This window comes from Lithobates pipiens, unplaced genomic scaffold, assembly GCF_037356315.1.
Source record: "Lithobates pipiens isolate NorthernLeopardFrog02 unplaced genomic scaffold, aLitPip1_a1.2 Scaffold_10, whole genome shotgun sequence".
In the NCBI taxonomy this organism is placed as follows: domain Eukaryota; kingdom Metazoa; phylum Chordata; class Amphibia; order Anura; family Ranidae; genus Lithobates; species Lithobates pipiens.
This window is the reverse complement of record NW_027507686.1, coordinates 123,416,568-123,439,666: the sequence shown is the minus strand read 5'-3', so window position 1 is coordinate 123,439,666 and position 23,099 is coordinate 123,416,568. Positions and strand designations below refer to the sequence as shown.

Genomic DNA, 23,099 nt, shown 5'->3' with positions numbered 1-23,099 from the left:
CACACGGATGCATAGCGCTCTCAGAGTTAGGACGTTGAAATAGAAGGGTGCCAACTCCAGTCTCAGAAGCATCAACTTCTAGGATAAAAGGCAATGTAGGATCAGGATGTGCCGACACAGGAGCAGAAACAAAGGCAGCCTTGAGAGTCTCAAAGGCCTTAATGGACTCCGGAGACCAACTATGTGGATTACTGTCCTTTCTGGTCATATCAGTCAGGGGCTTGACCAGAGACGAAAAGTTACGAATAAACTTCCGATAGTATTTGGCAAAGCCCAGGAAACGCTACAGAGGACGTAAACCCACGGGTCGAGGCCACCGTAGGACTGCCGAAAGTTTCTCTTTGTCCATCGAAAAAACCAGCAGTGGAAATGACATAGCCCAGGAATGTAACTTGCTCACGATGGAACTCGCACTTCTGCAGTTTGCAATAGAGATTATTCTCTATTAGTTTCTGAAGCACACGACAGACTGTGTGGTGGCTCTCCAGGGACTTGGAAAATATGAGGATATCATCGAGATAAACCACCACACACACAACTGCAACAAATCTCGGAGGACATTGTTAATAAATTCCTGGAAAACTGCTGGGGTGTTACAAAGGCCAAAAGGCATTACCAGGTATTCATAATGGCTTGTTCTGGTATTAAATGCAGTTTTCCACTCGTCGCCCTCCTTAATGCGCACAAGATTGTATGCCCCTCTCAAGTCAAGCTTCGTGAAAACCATTGCTCCCTTGAGGCGGTCAAATAACTCTGTAATCAATGAAATACGGTAGGCATTCTTAATCGTGACACGATTGAGAAACCTATCATCTATACAAGGTCTCAGTTCACCGCTCTTTTTCACAAAGAAGAAACCAGCACCAGCAGGAGACGAGGATTTGCGGATGAAACCTCGAGAAAGTGCGTCTGCAACATACTCCTCCATGGCCTTATCCTCCAAGACCGACAAAGGGTAAACCTGGCCATGGGGCAAAACTACTGGCTTGACCTTTGTCAAAGACATCTCTAAAATCACGGTACTCTTCCAGCAGGGAGGAGAGAGAAGAGGTGCACAGGACCTTGGATACCTTCAGGAAGCATGTCTCACTGCATTGTGGTGACCAGGAGAGAACCTCAGCACAGAGCCAATCAAAAGAGGGGTTGTGCCTCTGTAACCAAGGATAACATATAACCAGCTGAAACATGGCCCTATGGCCATGGACAACGGAACCGTCTCATGAGTCACATGGGCAGGCTGTAAAGGTCTCCCATCAAGAGCCTCAATGGCAAGTGGAGTGTTGCGCAGCTGCAGTGGAATCGAGTGCTTCGATACAAAGGCAGCATCAATGAACAGGCCTGCAGCCCCAGAGTCGATTAGAGCCTGTATCTTAATGGACGACCCAAGAAAGGGTGACTGAAACCAGGGGCTTATCTTTCTGGACAACTGGGGACGAAACACCACCTAAGGTCTGTCCATGACAGGACCTCAAGGTTCGGGCGTTCCCTGGACGGGTAGGACAAGACTTCAAAAAGTGACCTGCCTGGCCACAATAAAGGCACAATCTCTCCCTCCTCCTAAAGGCTCTCTCATCCGCAGAGACACGCGTGAAGCCCAGGTGCATGGGTTCATCTTCACTGACCGACTTGGTACCAGGAGGCATGGGAGGTGAGGGAGGCACGGGTGGGACTGCAAAGCTCAGAGGCAAACATACAGGAGGCTTCCGCAAGCACTCCTTAAAAGAAAGTCTTTCTCTGAGTCTAGAGTCAATGAGGATGGCAAATGATATCAAGCTCTCCAGCTCAGTAGGTATATCTCGAGCTGCTATCTCATCCTTGATGTAATCTGAGAGACCATGAGAAAAAGCAGCCACGAGGGCCTCATTGTTAGAAACAACCTCTGCTGCCAGAGTACGGAATTCATTGTAGTAGTCGGCAACAGTTCTCATACACTGTTTGATGGACATGAGGCACTTGGCAGCAGAAGCGGAGCGTGCAGGAACGTCAAATACCCTTTTAAAGGAGGCCACAAACTCAGGGTAACTCAAGACAACAGTTTTTTTTCTCCCATAGAGGGTTAGCCCAGGCCAAGGCTCTTTCAGAAAGCAAAGATATAACGAAACCTACTTTGTTTCTGTCCGTGGGAAATGCCTGGGGCAGCATCTCGAAGTATATCTCAACCTGATTGAGACACCCTCTGCATTGAACTAGATCACCCCCAAATCTCTGGGGAAGTGGAGCAGAACCAGACATACCTCTTATAGAGGTAATACTTGAGGCGGGTGCCTGCACAGAGACTGGGGCAGCAGCAGGGATGGCCTGTGACTCAGATTGAACCTGAGTATCCACAGTGGGGGATTCCAGGTGAGCCGTGTGACTCAGGAGCATTTGTAACGCCATGGCAAACTGATCCATGTGGTGATCTTGCTCATCTACCTACCTGCCAACACTGCTATAGACCACACAGCAAAATACAATAGTTAAACCAAAAAAGTGTGGCGCTTGAGTTGCAGAAAAACCTAACCCACATAAGTACCTTAAATACCAGTGAAAATTTAGCAAATCAGTAAAGTACATAAATTGACTCAAAGATTGTGAACCAAAGAAACATATAAAAACAAATAAAGACAAATAAAGACTATCAAGTGAGTACTTTTCACACTCTTCAAAGTGTGCAATGTGAATCACAAATCTAAATGTGAAATATAGAAAAGAAGTGAAATTCAGCCTCTGATGTAACGTTTGGAAGCATAGAAGGGATGACACCACCACCGTAGTAAGGAAAGGAGGCTTACCAGATGACGTGGACTTAAAGGGGCTTACACCTCTCAAGTCATACAGGCCTGTAGGTTATCAAAAACCCAATGATAATGCGTCCTATATGTCGTCTCCCGGAGAACTTTAAACCATTTAATCATCAGTGATATTTACCAAAGGATGTTCAATCATCCGACGGGGATACGATACCCGAGCTCCTTATCCCCATCGGATGATTGATCGTCCTTTGTTTTTCACTGGTATTTAAGGTACTTATGTGGGTTAGGTTTTTCTGCAACTCAAGCACCACACTTTTTTGGTTTAACTAAAGTTTTGTTGGAGGAAAATTTGAGAACCTGCTAGCCAACATTTGTTGGCGGAAAGTCCGACAACAAATGTTTGATGGAGCACACACAAGGTCAGACTTTCAGCCAACAAGCTCACATCCAACATTTCCCATTGGAGTCCGATCGTGTGAATGCGGCATAAGAGTCCTCACGGGACAGATACAGATGGGGGCCCCAATGTCTCTGGGTAATCCAGTATTCTGAAGGAGCTTGCAGTTCCACTAACAGCAGTGGCAGTAAGTTAAACAGGAAAACAGTTCTTTACTGCCTTGCAGGATTAAAGGCCAATCATGCAGCAAGGAAAGTATTCAGATTAGCAATACAGCCCAACTGGGCACACATAAACTGGTATTCAGGTCACTGCCAGCCTGCACAGAGTATGCTCCTTGCGATCCAGCCATTCAGAAGCAGTATTTGGGTTGTCAAAGAAGTGGGTTTTGTTGTTTGCAGCCACGTGCAGTCGAGCCGGGTACAACACGGCGTAAGTGACATCAAAGCAACGAATTTTGCACTCCAGCGTTGTAGTTCAGCCAAAAAATCAGGATAAAACTAAATCCAGACATTATCCATTTTCATCGCCTCTCCTTTGGTTCAAGCCAAGTGTAGGATAGCATCTCTATCTTTAAAGTTCAGTAGTTTGAACAGGAACAGTCTGGGTGGATCACCAGGACGGGGAGGCCTTGCAGGCACCCTGTGGGCCTGTTCCACTGTGAACATGTGGGAAAATTATTCCATGCCAAATGTTTCTGTAAGCCATCTCTCAATAAAGACAACAGGGTTTTTCCCCTCAGCCCCTCTCCAGTATTCCCACAGCTCTGATATTATTTCCTCGCACTTTAGCTGGGTGGGCTTTAGTTAGAGATTGCACATGGTTCACATCGTGCTCTAATGGCATATCATCCTCCACAGTACTCATGCGACCCTCCAGAGCAGCCGTGTGCTCCCTCAGCTTTTGCATGTCCTGTCTAACTATGGCTATCTCCAGTTTTACACCCTTAATGAGGTGACCGCAGCCAGCATTGTGTGGGTTCAGGATCCTCCATGCCTGCTGTACTGGACTCATGGTGAGAAGCTGGGGTGGCGGGGGTACTCCCTGTGTTCCACATGGCAGACTCCTCAAGGTCTTCAACCCAGTTAGGATCTGGCTCCTCCACAGCATGTGCAGCCGTTACCAGTGTGGGTAACAAGGGGGTCTGTGTGGCAGGAGGATCCGTGTAGTTTGCCTTTGAAAACAGCTTCTGTGCTGCCTCCTTGGCTTAATGTGGCAGATGGGCGCCATCTTGGCCAGCATGGTCCAGCGCTGATAAAAAGTATTTTCCTTTTCTAGACATGTCAGCGGCGGGTGGGACTGGCAGCAGAGGATAGCTAGAAGTATGCTGTATACCAGGAGGTGTATAAATCACAGATGCAGTGCGGTAACTGAAGGCAGTCGGGATAATATACAGGAGATCCGGTGGAGAGAGCAGTCAGCACGTCTTACTCCATGTACCGCAAGCCACGCTCCCCATAAATTGAGTTTGAGGAAGTGGTGTGACACCCAGGCTAAGTCTGGATGTCACAGGTCTGGAGGTGTAGATTAAGAATAGGAGAGGGGGGATAGGTAGGATGAGAACCACTGAAGAATACAGTCACAGAGACCAAAAAAGTGGAGTTTTGAGGAGGAGGGGGAGGTTCACTGTGTCAAAGGCAGCAGAGAGGTCCAGGAGGAGTAGTACAGAATAGTACTGTATCTGTTGCTTTTAGCCATTAGTAGATCATTTGTGATTTTAAGTAGAGCAGTTTTCATGGAGTGTTGAGAGTGAAATCCGGACTGAAGGGGAATTGTTGAAGTTTGTTCTCAGTCAGATGGTTGCTCAGTCGGTTGTAAACCGGACGTTCAAGGAGTTTGAAGGAAAGGGGGAGTAAGGAGATTGTTAAGATTGGTGGGGTCCAGTCAGGGCTTTTTAAGGATGTGGGTAACTAGTGCATGTTTTAGAGAGTTGGGGAAGATGCCAGCATGGAGGGAGAGACTGAATATGTGAGTGTAGAATAGAGCCAGAGGGCGACTGTAGCATTTACAAGGGAGCAGGAGGCAGGTGGTTAGGTGGGCATTAGACAAAAGTGTAGGGACCTCATCAATAGTAGCAGGGTTGAATGAGGGAAGTAATGACTGTTCCTGTGAACATGGGTGTTAAGTAGGGGGGTACCTGCGCATTGGAGATCTTTAACAAATTGTATTATCACAATAATAATTGATAACACCTCTGAGTGGAGTAGGTGGGGGGGGGGGGGGTGTTTCTCTCTTTTGTTGGGAAGGGAGGACTGGAGGGTTGGACAGAGGGGTTAGGTGAAATATATTCAACATGATGGAGTATATTATGAGATAGATCCCTGTTTATGTCAATTGTGTTTTATAGTTACATAGTTAGTAAGGTTGAATAAAGATACCAGACCATCCAGTTCAACCTGAGTGAGTGTCTACAATTGTCCCTATCCCTGTACATTGCGCACTCACATCGGTCCCTACCCTCAAAGAGCCCACAATCCAAGGTCCCCATTCATATAGTAGGGCCAATTTTTGGACAGAAGCCAATTAACCTACCTGCATGTCTTTGGAGTGTGGGAGGAAACCAGAGTACCCAGAGGAAACCCACGCAGGCACAGGGAGAACATGCAAACTTCAGGCAAGTAGTGTCGTGGTTGGGATTCGAACCAGCGACCCTTTTTACTGCTAGGCGAGAGTGCTAATCACTACACCACTGTGCCACCCACATGTGTGTATTATGAATGTGTATGTATATGCATATATACATTTTTATATGGTCTTAAAATGGAATGCTTTTGTTTTTATGTGTATAAAAACATAATAAAAATAATTGAACCAGTCAAAAAAAAAAGAAAAAAGTTATGAAGTAAATAAGACCCAACATTTAACCTCTAGGCTGATAAGCCTAAAAAAACAAAAAAACTAAAAAAAAGGATCTCAGCTTCCCAGCTGAGGCGGCACCATTTGTTTGAATGCAGAGGCCGGGTGTAACGTGACAACATCGTGCCCAGCCTCCAAACGATCCCAGAGACTCCGGGGACCATCTGCTCTGCCGGAAATTTCTATGGTCAACATCTGGGGCCGGTGGATCCGTTCTCCGACTCACCGATGGCAGGAGTGAGTTGGTAGAAGCATCACAGTGAGGCGGGAGGGGGCGTACCTAGTAGCAGAGTCTGTAAGCTTAAAGAGGAACTGCAGTCTGCTCACATAATTTGGAATAAAAACATATTCATCTCTGAAGCTTCCCTCCAATCACTTTGCATATTATTTTATATATACTGTGATTCTGTACTTGCCAAATATGCTGCAGAAATCTCCCTCCACTGAGTCTGGCTGCATCCGTTTTAACTGTGGGCAGCTGAAGCTGTTGCCTGTTAACTTCCTGAATTTACACAGACACACAGAAGCACACTTCCAGCTCTGCAGCACTCATTGGCTCTCTTATGACTCATCTCCCCTCCCTTCCTGGCAAACTCTCACGAGAGTGAGAGAGAGAGAGCTGTGCATAAGGTCAGCCTAGGCTTTTTACCAGACAAGAAACAGGAACTGGGCTGTATAAGGCATTTACTGGCAGATTTTTTTTTTCCTATTCAAAGTTAAAACAACAAGGGAAAATTAGGCTTGCAGGAAGTACTGGGTACGTTCTTTTTTCGGAGAGTATAGAGCGGAGACGCAAGGGAAGTTGCTGGAGGCTTCCATCTTGTCAATTGTACTTTGACAGAAATGGAGAGTATCATTTGTAAGAACGAAGAAGAGCATATCCTTATGCCAGGACTAGAACTAAAGATTGAAGATCAGTGCATTGTGAATATTAAGCAGGAGGGAGACACGCACATTAAGCAGGAAGAAGATCCTATAGTTATTACCGCATATGGAACCAATCCTCTGTATTCTCAGGACTCTACACAGGAAGATATTAACCCTTACAGACATTATAAGGAGGAAGACTTAAATATTGTGGTGGTTGATTCAGATCCAGCACTCCGGGTCCATAATGACCGTCTTAAGATGAAGATGATTTCTCTCCCGATATCAATACAGATGGTGGCATGCCTAGGACCATAACGGCATTCAAGATGAGAAACATTAATGTCCAAGAGCTAATCCGGGCTATAGAGGAACATCCAGAGCTGTATGATACTTCCTTAGCATCCTACAGTGACTGCTATAAGAAAAAGGAGGCTTGGGTTGAAGTGACTCGTCGAGTGAACCCACATTGGCATACTATGTCAAGAAAAGAGCGAGAGCTTCAAGAGCGCCAGCTAAAAATCCACTGGAAGAGCCTGCGAGACCGTTTCAAGAGAGATCTTAATGCCTTGGGCAGTCAGAGGACTGGGTCTGCTAAAAAAGTGAGAATTCATCTTTTTTAGAAAAGCTACAGTTCCTCAAGGCTTCAATGACAACACGAAAAACATCTGGAAATATCAAAGAGGAAAGCGAGGAGAGTCTGCCCATCCCTGTGGCAGAGGCTGCTGGCGAGGAAGAAGCAGAGACTGAGCCTTCCCAACAGGCCGATTCCTCAGTCAGCGTCGCTATCCCAACAGAGGAGAAAATCCTGCGACCATCCCCACACCAGCGGGGTAAAAAAGTGCCAAAGAAAAAAGTCAGTTTTCCTGACCCCCTGTCAGCAGAAGTAATGTACGTTCTGGGGGAGATGAGGGATCAACTGCGAGAAGCCTGTGAACGTGAGCCAGCCCACCAAGAAGAAAGCATCTCCAGCTTCCTAATATCCCTAGGAGATGACATGCGACGTATTATGCCAGAACGACTGCCTCATGTCAAGTTTCAGTTAATGCAGGTGGTCCATCAAGCTATATATGCCCCTACCACAATACCATTTACTTCAACCTATCCCTCTTCTAACTCTTCCTCATTTCCTCCATCTTTATTGAACACAGAGACGCACACACATGATTCCTACACTCCAACACCACCCCCCATGCATCCTCATAATTCATAACCATTGTACATGACGTCCATTGCTTATCCTATATCCACCATAAGCTATTTTACAACCTCCCTATTTTTGTTTTGACTCTGCTGCACCTCATGCAACATTTGCTTTCAAAACTTGTAAATAGGCCAGTTGTGTGTTTTTAAATAATTTTTTTTCCTGTAATTTTTTATTGAAAAAAAAAGGGAAAAAAAGGTTAAAAAAAAAAAAAAAACAAGGGCAGAAGATGTAATAGATGGAAAGATGAAAAAAATTACTGAAGTTCCGCTTTAACTGGCCTGCCTGCAGTCCAGACGTTTCACCAACTGAAAATATTTGATACATCTTGGAATGAAAAACACAGCAAAAAAGAGCCAGAACTGTTGAGCAGAATCCTATATCAGTGGTAACACTGTGGTAAACATGCCACTGTCACAACTTTTTTGAGGCTTGTTGCTCCATCAATTTTGAAATGACATTTTATTTTTCTTAAAATGGTACATTTTCTCAGTTTAAATATTTGATATGTTTTTTTATTTTCTATTGTGAATAAAATATAGATTTATGATATTTGCAAATCATTGCATTCTGTTTTTATGTCGATTTTACACAGCTGGGGTTGTAAATTGCATGTGAAACAAAATCCAAAAGAAGTAAAAAAATGTGCAGTCAGTATAGTGCATTCATTTCTTCCTGTGAATATCTGATGCCCCTGATGAAATTCTTCTAAAAATGTAATTAGTCATAGCAACACCCAAAAGGTTTTTCATCATTTTTTGTTTATGAATGCTGCTTTGTACAAATGGACCAAATACAAGGTGCCAGGGTAGTTAATAGGAAAATATTTTGCCCTCCAACAAAATAAATGGTAAATACCCAATTCAATTCCTATTTTGTCTCTGTCCCCCAGGAACTTGGTATCATAGCTAAGGGAAATAACTTAAATAGGGACATAGACAGCATTTAAAACATGATTAAAAAAAAAATCACTTTAGTAGGGATAAAGAAAGATTTTAGAACCCGACTGGTTTTAAGCCTTCCCTGACTTATCAGAAAACAAAAGATTTAAATTGAGTTAGACTCTAAATGCATCCTATTTATGATAACATTCTGATATTGATATGTTATGCCTGAATTGCTTACATAACTCATCAAAATGACATACTCATCAAACTGTTGCTTTGTTTTTCTCTCTCTCTCTCTCTCTCTCTCTGTTCCTTGAAGTTTATCATATTCCTGTAAATGCGACAAGCAAGAACTGTGACACTATTTATAAAGGCTTTGCTAACTGTCTTATCAGCCTGGGAGACAGTATGGCTCAGAATACCCATAACATGAAAGTAAATGAAGACTTGGATGACACTGAAGAGCTTGATTTTATATGCAAGTAGGTTAATTATTATTATTATTCCCGATTTATATAGCGCCAACATTTTACGCAGCGTTTTACAATGTAGAGGGGGGACAGCACGATTACAGTACAGTTCAATACAGAAGGGACAGGAGGGCCCTGCTCGTAGAGCTTACATTCTAAAGGAAGGGGGTGGTGGTACAAAAGGTAATAGATGCGGGTAATGATTTGATGGGGGTGGCACTGGGATAGGTGTTAGGAGGGTGCGGGATAGGCTTCCCTGAATAAGTGAGTTTTCAGAGTTCTCCTAAAGGTGGATAGGATAGGGGCTGATCAGATATATTGGGGCTTCCCCAATTTGCATGGATTTCCTCTCACTTCTTTTTAGCTATTGGACAGGAAGTAAAGGGAAGTCTTCTCCCCAATGGGACACAGATGACAAAAAAAAAATCAGACAGGGTTATAACTCCCCTATCCTATCCATAAAGAAAAAATGCTGCCTATAGTTCTACTTCAGGAGAGGGAGAATGACTCATACATCAATTTGGGGGAAATTCTGACAAAAACAAAATCAGTTTTTCCAAAATGTATAAGTATTGTCATTAATGGGAGGGTAAAATGTAAAAAAAAAAAAAAAAAAAAAAATCGCTTTCTTCACTACTCCCTACTTTACAATACATGTTGATCTAACAATGAAGCTTTGCCCATTTTTTTTTAGTTTAAAGCCTAACTCCAAGTTTAGTTTTGCTTTAACCACTTAACAACCGCCCATTGCCGATTAACGGCTTCAGGGCGGTTGTTTAACTCTGAGAGGCCGTTAATTAACGGCCTCCCAGAATTCTGCTCTCGCGCGCCCCCTGGGGCGCGCACACAAGATCATCCATGACCGCCGGATCACGGTAAACGGACACTCGTCGCGGCCGTTTACCACGTGATCGCTCCGTCAAATGACGGAGTGATCACTTGTAAACAAACCGGCATCATGTTATGACGCCGGTTCCTCCCTCCCCCTCTCTGTACCAATCGGTACAGCGGAGGGGAAAGAGATCGGTGTTAGCAGTGCTGTGGGCTGCATCTGCAGTGCCCACATCGCTGCTCACCGAATTTAACCCCTTCAATTCCCTGCCAATACTCTGCAATACCCTGCAATACTCTGCAGTACCCTGCCATTACTCTGCAGTACCCCCCATTACTCTGCAATACCCTGCCATTACTCTGCAGTACCCCCATTACTCTGCAATACCCTGCCATTACTCTGCAGTACCCCCCATTACTCTGCAATACCCTGCCATTACTCTGCAGTACCTCCCCTTAACTCTGTAATACCCTGCCATTACTCTGCAGTACCCCCCATTACTCTGCAATACCCTGCCATTACTCTGCAGTACCCCCCCTTACTCTGCAGTACCCTGCCATTACTCTGCAGTACCGCCCATTACTCTGCAGTACCCCCCATTACTCTGCAGTACCCTGCCATTACTCTGCAGTACCCCCCAATACTCTGCAGTACCCCCCAATACTCTGCAGTACCCTGCCATTACTCTGCAGTACCCCCCAATACTCTGCAATACCCCCAATACTCTGCAATACCCCCAATACTCTGCAATACCCCGCCAATACTCTGCAATACCCCGCCAATACTCTGCAATACCCTGCCATAAATTGCCATACCCAGCCATACTCGGTGATACCCTGCAATACCCAGCCATAGACGCCCCCCACCCCTCACCGCCCTCCGGTGCTTCTACCAACTTTTTATTTCAGGCTTCCCAGCCTAGAGGTGAGATGTGGGGTCATATTGACCCCCAGATTTCACTGTAAAGAGGACCTGTCACCCCATATTCCTATTACAAGGGATGTTTACATTCCTTGTAATAGGAATAAAAGTGATCAAAAATTTATTTTTGGGGAAAAAAATGTCAAACTAAAATAAATAAAGTAAAATGAACAATAAAAAAAAAAAAAAAATTTAAAGCGCCCCTGTCCCCATGTGCTCGCATGCAGAAGCGAACGCATACGTAAGCCCCACCCACATATGAAAACGGTGTTCAAACCACACATGTGAGGTATCGCCGCGAACGTTAGAGCGAGAGCAATAATTCTAGCCCTAGACCTCCTCTGCAACTCAAAACATGTAACCAGTAAAAAAAATTTAAAGCGTCGCCTATGGGGATTTTTTAAGTAGCGACGTTTGGCGCCATTCCGCGGGCATGTGCAATTTTGAAGAGTGACATGTTCGATATCTATTTACTCAGCATAACTTCATCTTTCACTTTATGCAAAAATTGGACTAACTTTACTGTTTTTTTTTTTTAAACACAAAACTGTTTTTTCCCCCAAAAAAATGCGTTCGAAAAATTGCTGCGCAAATACCGTGTAAGATAAAAATTTGCAACGACCACCATTGTATTCTCCAGGGTCTTTGCTAAAAAAACTATATAATGTTTTGGGGTTCTCTGTAATTTTCTAGCAAATAAATGATGATTCAGAATTGTCCTGGGTGCTCCAGAACGCCTGATGGCGCTCCCTGCATGTTGGGCCTCTGTATGTGGCCACACTGTGTAAAAGTCTCACACATGTGGTATCGCCGTACTCGGGAGTAATAGCAGAATGTGTTTTGGGGTGTAATTTGTGGTATGCATATGCTGTGTGTGAGAAATAACCTGATAATATGACAATTTTGTGGAAAAAAAAAAAAAAGGAAAAAAAATCTCGATTTTGCAAAGAATTGTGGGAAAAAATTACAACTTCAAAAAATTCATCATGCCTCTTACTAAATACCTTGGAATGTCTTCTTTCCAAAAAGGGGTCATTTGGGGGGTATTTGTACTTTTCTGGCATGTTAGGGTCTCAAGAATTGAAATAGGCGGTCAGTACTTCAGGTGTGATCAATTTTCAGATATTGGCACCATAGCTTGTGGACTCTATAACTTTCACAAAGACCAAATAATATCCACCAATTTGTACTTATTTTTACCAAAGATATGTAGTAGTATAAATTTTGGCCAAAATTTATGAAGAAAAAATTACTAATCTGCTAAATTTTATAACAGAAACGAAGAAAAAACGGAAAATTTATATCAAATACTTACCGTAATTTTCCTTTCCTGATAGGCTCCATGGCAGCATACGTGTGGGTAGCCCCGCCTCCACGATTACCCAATAGGACCCAACTCCCATAAATCTTTGCTCCTGGCTACTATCAGTGTTCCGTAACTAGCCGACTCCAGACATTTGGGAGGGAACTCCTGCTGCCATGGAGCCTATCAGGAAAGGAAAATTACGGTAAGTATTTGATATAAATTTTCCGTTTTCCTGAAAGGCTCCATGGCAGCATACGTGTGGGAAATAACTCGCCAAACACACCCGGGTGGGCAAAATGTCGAGCAAAGAACAAAAGTTTATTTAGCATTGTCAACCGACAAAACTTGCAAACCAAAATTAACAGAAGACAGAGCCGCTGGCTCTACACAGTAATGAGAAACAAAGGTATTAATAGAAGACCAAGAGGCCGCTCTGCAAATAACTTCAGGCGCCACATGGCGAGAAGCTGCCCACGATGTTGAAATACTCCGTGTTGAATGAGCCGTTAATGCCTCAGGAGGAGCCAAGCCCTTTGCTCTGTACGCCCTCTGGATGATCTGAACGATCCAGGTAGAGATAGATCTAGCCGAAGCTCGCAATCCTTTATTCTTGCCATGAGGGAGAACAAAAAGAAATTTCGTTTGTCTAAAGGGAGCTGTGACTTCCAAATATTGTTTAAGCGCGTGTCCTACGTCCAGAGGATGAACATCCTGACTCTCTGAGTTTTTGAAAGTGGGAAACACAACTTCCTGATTCTCATGGAAGACCGAGGTTACTTTGGGATGCGATCCCAACATGGGAATCAATACTGCCCTATCTGGAAAGAAAGTCAGAAAGGGTTCTTCCGAACCTAGATTCCTAATCTCAGAAACTCTCTTGGCTGAGGTTATAGCTACCAAGAAGATGGTCTTGAGAGTGAGATCCCTTATGGACAGAGGCTCCGTAGAATCCTTTCCAAGGTTTGAGAGAAAATCCAGCACTAAAGGGAGGTCCCATTTAGGAAACCTTGGTTTTCTTTGGGGTCTGAGCCTGGTAGCTCCCTTGAAGAATTGTTGTACCAGTGCATGGTTTGCCCAGGAAATACCCGTAAAGGCTGAAATAGCCGATACTTGGACTCTCAATGAACTGATAGCTAGAGGTAAATCAAGGCCTGTTTGAAGAAAGCTTAGTATGTCTTGTATTGTTGGAGAACTGCAAGAATTTTCTCTGGTAGACATATGGGCCGAAAACTTGGACCATATACGCTCATATACCCTATTAGTACTCCCGCGTCTGGAATTGAGAAGGGTTGGGATGACCTCTTCCGGACAACCAAGAGCTTCTAGCCTTTCCCTCTCAAAAACCATACCTTGAGGTTCAGACATGATGGGCATGGATGTAACCTTGTGCCTTGAGATAGCAAATCCGACCTGAGAGGCAGGGGAACTGGCTCTTGAAAACTGAGGAGCAGCAGTAGAGGGAACCAAGGTCTGTTGGGCCAGAAAGGAATCACTGCGAGAATCTCCGCCTTCTCTGACCTGAGTCTCCGAAGGAATTGCAGGATCACCGGAACTGGAGGGAAGGCGTAAGCTGTCTGAAACTTCCAATGTTCTGTGAGGGCATCTATCCCATATGCCTGGGGATCCCTGAACCTTGAGTAATATTTCGGAAGCTTCCGATTGCACGGGGAAGCGAACAAGTCGACTTCCAGGGACAATCCTAAGGTCAGGAGCCAATCGAATACTTCCCGGTGTAGAGACCACTCGTTGTTGTCCAACTCGACACGCGATAGGAAGTCCGCCTGAACATTCTGCACCCCTGGGATGTAGACTGCAGAAAGGTTGGACAAATTCTTCTGAGCCCAATTCATTATTGGCTCCGTCTCCTGTAACAGGGACCAGCTGCGAGTTCCCCCTTGCTTCTTTACGTAAGCCACCGCGGTTGTGTTGTCCAACCTTAGCATGACCGAGGCATTCGCTGTCAGATGATGGAATGACCGAAGCGCCTGGAAGGCCGCTCTTAGCTCCAGAACATTGGAGACGACTCTCTGTGATGGAAACGTCCACCTGCCCTGAGCGACCTCCGAAAGGCAGTGAGCGCCCCATCCTCGGTTGCTGGCATCTGAAGTTACCGTGACCCATGACATGGGAATGATTGAATGGTGGTTGCGCAGGTTCTTCCCCTGTAGCCACCAAAGAAGAGACGTCCTCATGGCTGGAGTGAGGAATATGCGCTGTGTCTGGCTGGATAAGTCCCACTGTTGTAGAAACCCCTTCTGAAAGGGACGAGTGTGCCACTGGGCCCACTTTACCATGGGAATGGTGGCTGACATTGTGCCAATCACCCTCAGACATTGGAGAGCCGAGAGATGGGATGCTGCAAGGGCTGCATGAATCCTGTCTCGTATGACTCCAACCTTCTCTTCTGGAAGGGCGATAGTACCTTCTGCTGTGTTGAACTGCGCCCCTAGGAAAACAAGAGACTGAGTTGGATCTAGGTGACTCTTTTCTAAGTTCAGAAGCCACCCGAACTCCTGTAGAGTGGAGATGACTAGGTCTTTGTGCTCCAAGAGCTGATCTTTGTTCTGGGATAGCAGAAGAAGGTCGTCGAGATAGTGATGGAGACGAACACCTTTGACTCTGAGAAAGGCCACAACTGCCAAAAGAACTTTGGAGAAGACCCGTGGGGACATTGTTAACCCAAAGGGAAGACATGTAAATTGAAGATGTTGAATGCCTACTGCAAAGCGGAGGTATTGTTGAAACTCCTTTGCCACGGGAACATGGAAGTAAGCGTCCTTCAAATCGACTGATATCATCCAGTCCCCCAGATACACGGACTGCTGGATGGTAAGCAGAGATTCCATCTTGAACTTCTCTTTGCGAATGAAGGAATTGAGATGGGTCAAATCTATTACCGGCCTCCATGTGCCGTTTTTCTTTTGAACCAGAAACAAAGGGGAATACATGCCCTCTCCACGTTCTTCTTCTGGAACGGGAACGGCTGCGCCTTGATCCAGTAAAGAGTTCACGTAGGTCAATAGGACTTGTTTCTTCTCTTTTGATTCTGGAAGATTTGTGGGAATAAATCTTAGCTTTGGGGTGCTGATAAAACCCCACTTGTGACCTGAGGAAATTGTTTTTACAGTCCAAAAATCCCGAATTGAGGCCGCCCAAACATGCCTGAAGTGGAGAAGACGAGCCCCCACCTGACAAGTTTGAGCGGGCCCAATTTCAAAAGGATTTCGCGGAATCCTGCTTGCCGGACGAACCCCCTTTTGAGGTATTTTTGAAAGAAGATTGCCTGGATCTCCATGACCTTGAGAATTCTCGACCAGGTCTATAGCTCCGCGCCTCCCTGGCACGATCAGGGCCTTGTCTTCTAGGAAATGGACGCCTTTGATTTTGAAGACGTCTGTCCTGGGGAAGAAACCCAGATTTCCCACCTGTAGCCCGGGATATGGCAGTATCCAGCTTGTTACCTAACAAAGATGACCCCTCAAAGGGAATACGGCACCAGGCCTGTTTGGATGCTGGATCCGCCAGCCATGGATGGAGCCATAACGCACGGCGAGCTGAGACTGCTGCTAACATATCCCGAGATATCAGGCGGATAACATCAATAGATGCCTCCCCCAAAAAGGCAGACGCCATCCTGATTTCTTGAATAGGGGAGTCTTTTGCTGACTCAATAGAAATACCCCTCAGGAATTCCTCTACAGAGTCAGCCCATGATTCTATGGCCTTGGATACCGCTGCCATTGCAAGCACTGGTTTGCAAGCCATTCCAGAAGTCAGATATATCCTCTTGAGGTCTGAATCGATCCGCCTTTCCAAAGGATCTTTAAAGGATACCGTATCCTCTAAGGGTAGGGTTACATATCTCACCAAACGCATGAGTGCTGCATCCACCAGTGGTGCTGACTCCAGGTGCTTCACATCCTCTTCTTTAAACGGATATAATTTCAGGATTTTTGACTGCATGGAACCCTTTTTATCCACCTTGCTCCATTCCTCGGTAATAATGTCACCCAACTCTGAAAGGAAGGGAAAAAATTGTCGCTCCTTATTGAGCTGTTTAACGAACTTTCTCTGCTTTGGTGGGGAAGTAATAGGGTCTTCCCACTTCAGAGCCTCTCTCACTGCTTTGACCAATGAAGGCACCAGTCCATAGTCAAAACCTAAACCAGGATCCTCACAGTCAGATTCACTATCTGAGATGGGAGCAGATAGGCGGCTTGGCTGAGAGGATTCCCATGTCTCCTGCAATGGGTTCTCTCCAGGTGGAGGAGCCAATAATTCTGATGGGGATTCACACAGCTGTAGAGCATCCCTCTCCTGCAGAGACTCCTTCACAACCCGTCTTACTATTGACTCCAAACGCTGGTCTGCATCATCCCTTTCATCTGCAGCTTTGGAGAAGCAATGATCGCATAAGGATACGTCCGAAGGAACAGGCATCCTGCACCCCCAGCATGATTTTTCCGTACGCTTGCTGGAGTGAGCAGCAGGGGGGTGAGAATAATTCTTATTATGCTGTTCAGATCTTGACCTATGCTGGCTAGATCTTGAGGAGGATTTATGGCGGTGTGATCTTGATGATCCACTGCGTCTAGAAGTGATAGGTTGTGGATCAGACCCAGAAGGGCTGTAAGGGTAAAACAGACAGAGAGAGAAAAGGATAAACAGTCAATCCTACCTATGCCAAACACTCTCTCCAATATATAAAAAGCCTAAATACTAAAGACCTACCTAACATGAGCGGGCTGGCCACTAGGAGGCAGTAAGGCGTCCATATTCACAATAAACCCACAGTTTAAGAAACACTGCAACCAAAGAGAAAAATAAAACACACATTTTATTTATTTTTTTTTTAAAAGCATTTCCCCAGCCTAAGGGACATGTTCTTACCTTAAACCGCCGCGCTGACAACCCCGGGAAGTCGCTGCGACCACTGCAAACATTCCCAGGGTTCTGACAGCTTCCAAAGCCTTTTAAATTTGGCGCCCGTGACGTCATCGCCGACGTCAGACGCGAGGCGCTCGCGCGCATGCGCGGGAACCAAGCCTCGGTCTCATATCGGGTTCGCACATGCGCAGAACGCCTGCATAACCCGGAAGTAGGAGAGAGGTTTGCTGGAACGCGGAAGCGAACGCAAACGGCATGGAGGAGACCGCAAGACAAACAAAAGAAATACACACAAATACAATGCTGCCATGGATAGATAAAAGGCTCACCACTCCACCAACGATCACCTGGCCGAACGGACTGGAACACACACGCCATACCTCCAGCAGATAATGGTCACCCATAGCAACGGGACACAGACCGTGCGCACTCAGGTAGGAAATCCTTTCTTCAGCGCTACTCTGCAAATACTCTCCATACCCTGCTTAACAGTCAGGGCCTATCGGAGGAAAAATTCTCAGTCAATCAGCCAATCGATCGTCGTGAAGTTTTATTTCCAGGAAAGAAACCATCTGGTCCTACTGGGGAGGACAAAAAAGGAACACTGATAGTAGCCAGGAGCAAAGATTTATGGGAGTTGGGTCCTATTGGGTAATCGTGGAGGCGGGGCTACCCACACGTATGCTGCCATGGAGCCTTTCAGGAAATTAATTTTTTCGCAGAATTTTCGGTCTTTTTTCTTTTATAGCACAAAAAATAATAAACTGAGAGGTGAATACCACCAAAAGAAAGCTCTATTTGTGTGAAAAAAAGGACAAACATTTCATATAGATCCAGTGTTGCATGACTGAGTAATTGTCATTCAAAATGTGAGAGCACCAAAAGCTGAAAATTGGTCTGGTTATTAAGGGTGTTTAAGTGCCCAGTGGTCAAGTGGTTAAATATTTATTTGGGTCAAGCTGGCCCAAACAAACTATTATCATTAAAAAAGAAGTCATCACTAGAGAAATAATAGTGGCAGCTGGCATAAAGGTCATTATAGAAACCTCAGAGTAAGTCATTTATGTGTAAAATATGATGTTTTTTTCCATGAATTCCACCACCTAAAGGGTATATAGCAGACCAACACCACTATGCACTCACCAGATGTAAATTGGCACAGCGCACATCAACAAATAGCATAGGGATGCTCCAACATAGGTAAGAAGTTACTTCCAGTGGAGAGACTTGTAACACCCAATGTGTCCGCCACACCTACAACAATTTTTTCTCATCAGAGATACTGTAACCTTGCATCATGCATGGCCATGAAAAAATTTCACAAGTGTATCAGGCGCTCCAGTATTCACCACCAGAAATATTATCTCGACCGTCTGTATTCAATAGTAGCTGCTATGTAGAAAGAAACACTCGTGCAGTGAAGCCACAAAATCTTATATAGTGTAGTACTTTTTATTATTAAAACAACTTAGTAGAGTTCAGTATGCATTAAACAGCAGGAACATCCAGCCAAATGAATAAAAGTTGCACCAAAACAGCTCTGGGATAAATCATATCATATGATACAAAAAAAAAAACTTACAAAAATGGGCACCAATTTCGCATTCGGAAGCTTCTAGGTGACATCATTATGTAGCTCCACCCCCGTGCTGACATAGTTGCCTTAGGTATTGTGTTTAACATAAGCCAGAGCGGTGATATAGCTCTTGGAAAATGGCAGTGGTAGAACTTTTTAGGCTCCAATAAGATGGCACCCACAACATGTCCGGGACCGACCCATTAGCATTAAAGGAGCAGGCTAATTATATACCCACAATGTAACGTCAGCATGCTGAAACCTTCTAAGGAGGTGCTCTCGCATGAAATGTGTCGGGGCTGAGGTCATGCTGTCGCTTACACATCCGGAATCTGCGGCCATCTTTGTAAGTGATTTTTGTGTATCTTATGATGCGATTGCTCCCTAAGCTGTTTTGGTGTGACCTTTACTGATTTGGCTGGATATTCCTTTTGTTTAATCTGCACTGAGCTGTTGTGAGTTTTTTACTAATAAAAAGTACTACACTATATGAGCTTTTTGTGGCTACTGCATAAGTGCTTCTCTCCACTAAGGATGGGCCCAACTACCCCTCCCCCCCCCCCCCCCCCAGTTTGGTTCGCACCAGAACATGCGAACAGGCAGAAAATTTGTGCGAACATGTGAACACTGTTAAAGTCTATGGGACACGAAAATCAAATGTGTTCACTTTAAAGCCTTATATGCAAGTGTTCACTTTAAAGCCTTAATACATGCCCCAGTGAACATGTATTAATGCAAAAAACTTTTTAAAACTGAAGTTTTTTCAGGAGCAATTATTTTAATAATGCTTAAGGTGAAACAATAAAAATGAAATATTCCTTTAAATATCGTGTCTGGGGGTCCTCTTAGCCTGCCTGTAAAGAGGCCCATCTTTCTCATATGTTTAACTGTTCCGCAGCAAAATGATATTTCCAATTTCCAATTTTAATGTCAGGAAGCTAGTTAGGTAATTTGGACAGGGTATAATCCCCAATCCTCATTAAATTTAATAGGTACGATGCCCGGCGGGTGTGGAGAGGCGACTCGTCGTACATCTTGCAGCATGTATGCGTTCCTTGATCATCCAAATGAGGGTGAATACTGCTGTGCAATATGTAAGCACATTATTTCCCTGGAAGCCCAGGTTCTGAATCTGGGGAAGCAACTGTCAGCACTGAGAGGTACCTCCATACTAAAGGAACCAGGAATGTACATGGCAGGTGCCGACAGGGGCCAGCACAGAGGCGGGTTGAGACGAAGAGGTGCAGGCACTAGGAAAGAGTAGATGGGTGACAGGAAGGGTAGAGGGGGAAGTGCCAGGGAGGCTGATCCAGGGCTGGAGCATTCCTATAAGTATGCTCCATTGAGTGACATTGGTAAAACCAGTCAGTGACCAGCCATGCTGGAGCTGAGGGACTCTCCTAGCTGCTGGGGGAAGATCTCCTCCAGTGAGAGTGGGGGGGGAGCGATGGGAAAGGAAAGACAGATTTTGGTGGTAGGGGACTCAATTCTTAGGACAGATAGGCCAATCTGTAACAAAGACCTGAAGCGCCAAACTGTATGTTGTCTACCGGGCACTCAGGTTCGGCACATCACGGATCTGGTGGACAGATTACTGCTAGGGACTGGGGAAAAAACAGCTGTTATGGTGCATGTTGGCACCAATGATGAAGTCAGATGCAGATGGAGTGTCCTAAAGAACAATTTTAGTGACTTGAGAGCTAAATTGAGGAAAAAGACCTCCAAGGTAGTATTCCCAGGAATACTACCGGTATATTGAGCCACACCAGAAAGGCAGAGGGAGATTAGGGAAGTAAACAAGTGGCTGAAGAGCTGGTGTAGTAAGGAGGGGTTTGGGATCCTGGAGGACTGGGCCGACTTCTCAGTTGATAACCAGCACTATAGAAGGGATGGACTGCACCTAAATGAGGAGGGTGCAGATCAGCTGGGAATGAAGATAGCTAAATAGTTAGAGGGGTTTTTAAACTAGGCGATGGGGGGGGTCCAGAGTTAGAGATAGTCAGCGCGGAACATATTCCAGAGGGTAGTATTGGGGGCACTAGTGTTAGGTTGACCAAAGCACATAAACATAAAGATAAGTATAGTAGCAAGTCCTAGTTGCAATCTTGGAACACCCAATAAGAGGATAATATGCGACCAGCCTAAACTACTTGGCATGTTCACAAATGCCAGGAGCCTGGCGGACAAGATGGGTGAACTAGAGATACTGTTGTATGAGGAAGATTTGGATTTTGTGGGAATTTCAGAGACCTGGTTCAACAGCTCTCATGATTGGCTCGCAACCATTCAAGGACATACCCTTTATCGCAAGGATAGAGAGGGTAAAAAGGGGGGAGGGGCATGCCTATATAGCAAGAATAATGTACAAGTGAATGTGAGAGATGACATTGCTAAGGGAGCTAGGGAGGAGGTGGAATCCTTATGGGCAGAGCTCCAAAGGGATGAAGCTAAGGGGAAAATAATACTGGAAGTATGCTATAGGCCCCCTAACCTGAGGGAGGAAGAGGAGACAGATCTCCTATCAAAATTTGGATTAGCAGCAAGGATGGGAAGTGTTATCATAATGGGGGATTTTAATTATCCAGACATAGACTGGGTGGAGAGAACCACGCATTCATCTAAGGCTCACCAGTTCCTAAATGTCTTGCAGGACAGATGGGTCAGATAGTAGACGCTCCAACTAGAAATAAAGCGTTACTGAATCTACTGATTACCAACAATACAGACCTGATCATGGATGTGGAAATACGGGGCAATTTAGGTAACAGCGATCATAGGTCAATTGGCTTCAGTATAAATCACATAAATAGGAAACATAAGGGGAATACAAAAACACTGAATTTCAAAAGAGCCAATTTCCCTAAACTGCAAACCTTGCTAGAAGGTATAAATTGGGATAAAATCTTAGGAATAAAGAACACTGAGGAGAGATGGGTTTGCTTTAAGAGCATATTAAATAAGGGCATTAGCCAATGCATCCCATTGGGTAATACATTTAAAAGAGCGAACAAAAGTCCTGGATGGCTTAACTCCAATGTAAAAATGCATATAAAAGCAAAGGAGAAGATAATGGCCTTATATCATAATCCAACAGCTAGAATCTGTGTAAATGGAACTGTATCTGATCCAGTAACAATATCTAATGGAACTCGACAGGTTTGTCCCCTATCCCAGCTGCTGTATGTATTAGTAATGGAACATCTGACCACTGCTATTTGTAAAAATGTGGACATACAAGGGATAAAAATTGGGGAAAAAGAATATAAAATTTCTGTATATGCAGATGATTTATTGTTATATGTAACTAATCCAGTGGTGACAATACAGATTCTCATACAGGAGTTTAATCGTTTTGGAATATTGAGTAACTTCAAAGTCAATTATGATAAAACAGAGGCCCTTAATATTACATTAACAAGTGATATGGTGGCGCTTCTTAAGAAAGATTTTTCTTTTAAATGGCAAAAATCAGCTTTAAATACCTGGGAACATATATTCCTAGAGATTTAAATAAACTTCAAGAACTCAACTATTTTCCGATAATACAAAATATAATAAAGAAACTGCAACGATATGACAGATAGGTTTTCTCCTGGATGGGAAGGATTAATCTTATAAAAATGGACATACTACCAAAAGTCTTAGCCCCCCGTACACACGGTCAGACATTCTGACCACAAAATCCGTCGGATTTTTTCCGACGGATTTTGTCCGAAACTGGCATTGCATCCGATCGTTCGGAATGTGATGGCGTTCGTTCGTTATGATGGGACTACGTTCAGGCTAGTAGCCAATAGCTTTGGTCTCGTAATTTGATCTGAGCATGTGTGCCACTTTGTTCGATCGGAATTCTCTACAAACGATCGGACAAAGTCCGATCGGATCGTGTTGTTGGAAAATTTTATATCCAGCTCTCAAACTTTGTTGGTCGGACATTCCGACTGAAAAAGTCAGATGGAGCCCACACATGGTCGGATTATCCGACAACATGGTCCTATCGGACATTTTCCGTCGGAATGTCCGACCATGTGTACAGGGGCTTATATATTTCAGATTATTCCAATATTTTTTCCAACAAAATTACTGAATCAGCTGCAGAAGGCTATAGGGAGTTTTATCTGGGCACATAAATCAGCTTGAATTAGAAGGGACAAATTGATT

General features: G+C 44.5%; 1 protein-coding gene across 1 annotated transcript in view; it reads left to right on the top strand.

Annotated features, from left to right (window-relative positions):
- Positions 1-23,099, top strand: part of NRN1L (neuritin 1 like) — a 252,301-nt gene that overhangs the window by 164,458 nt on the left and 64,744 nt on the right. Inside the window, exon 2 of the mRNA XM_077457949.1 lies at positions 9,266-9,428. Within this exon, the coding sequence (XP_077314075.1) occupies positions 9,266-9,428 (163 nt within the window). The remainder of the gene's footprint in view (positions 1-9,265; positions 9,429-23,099) is intronic.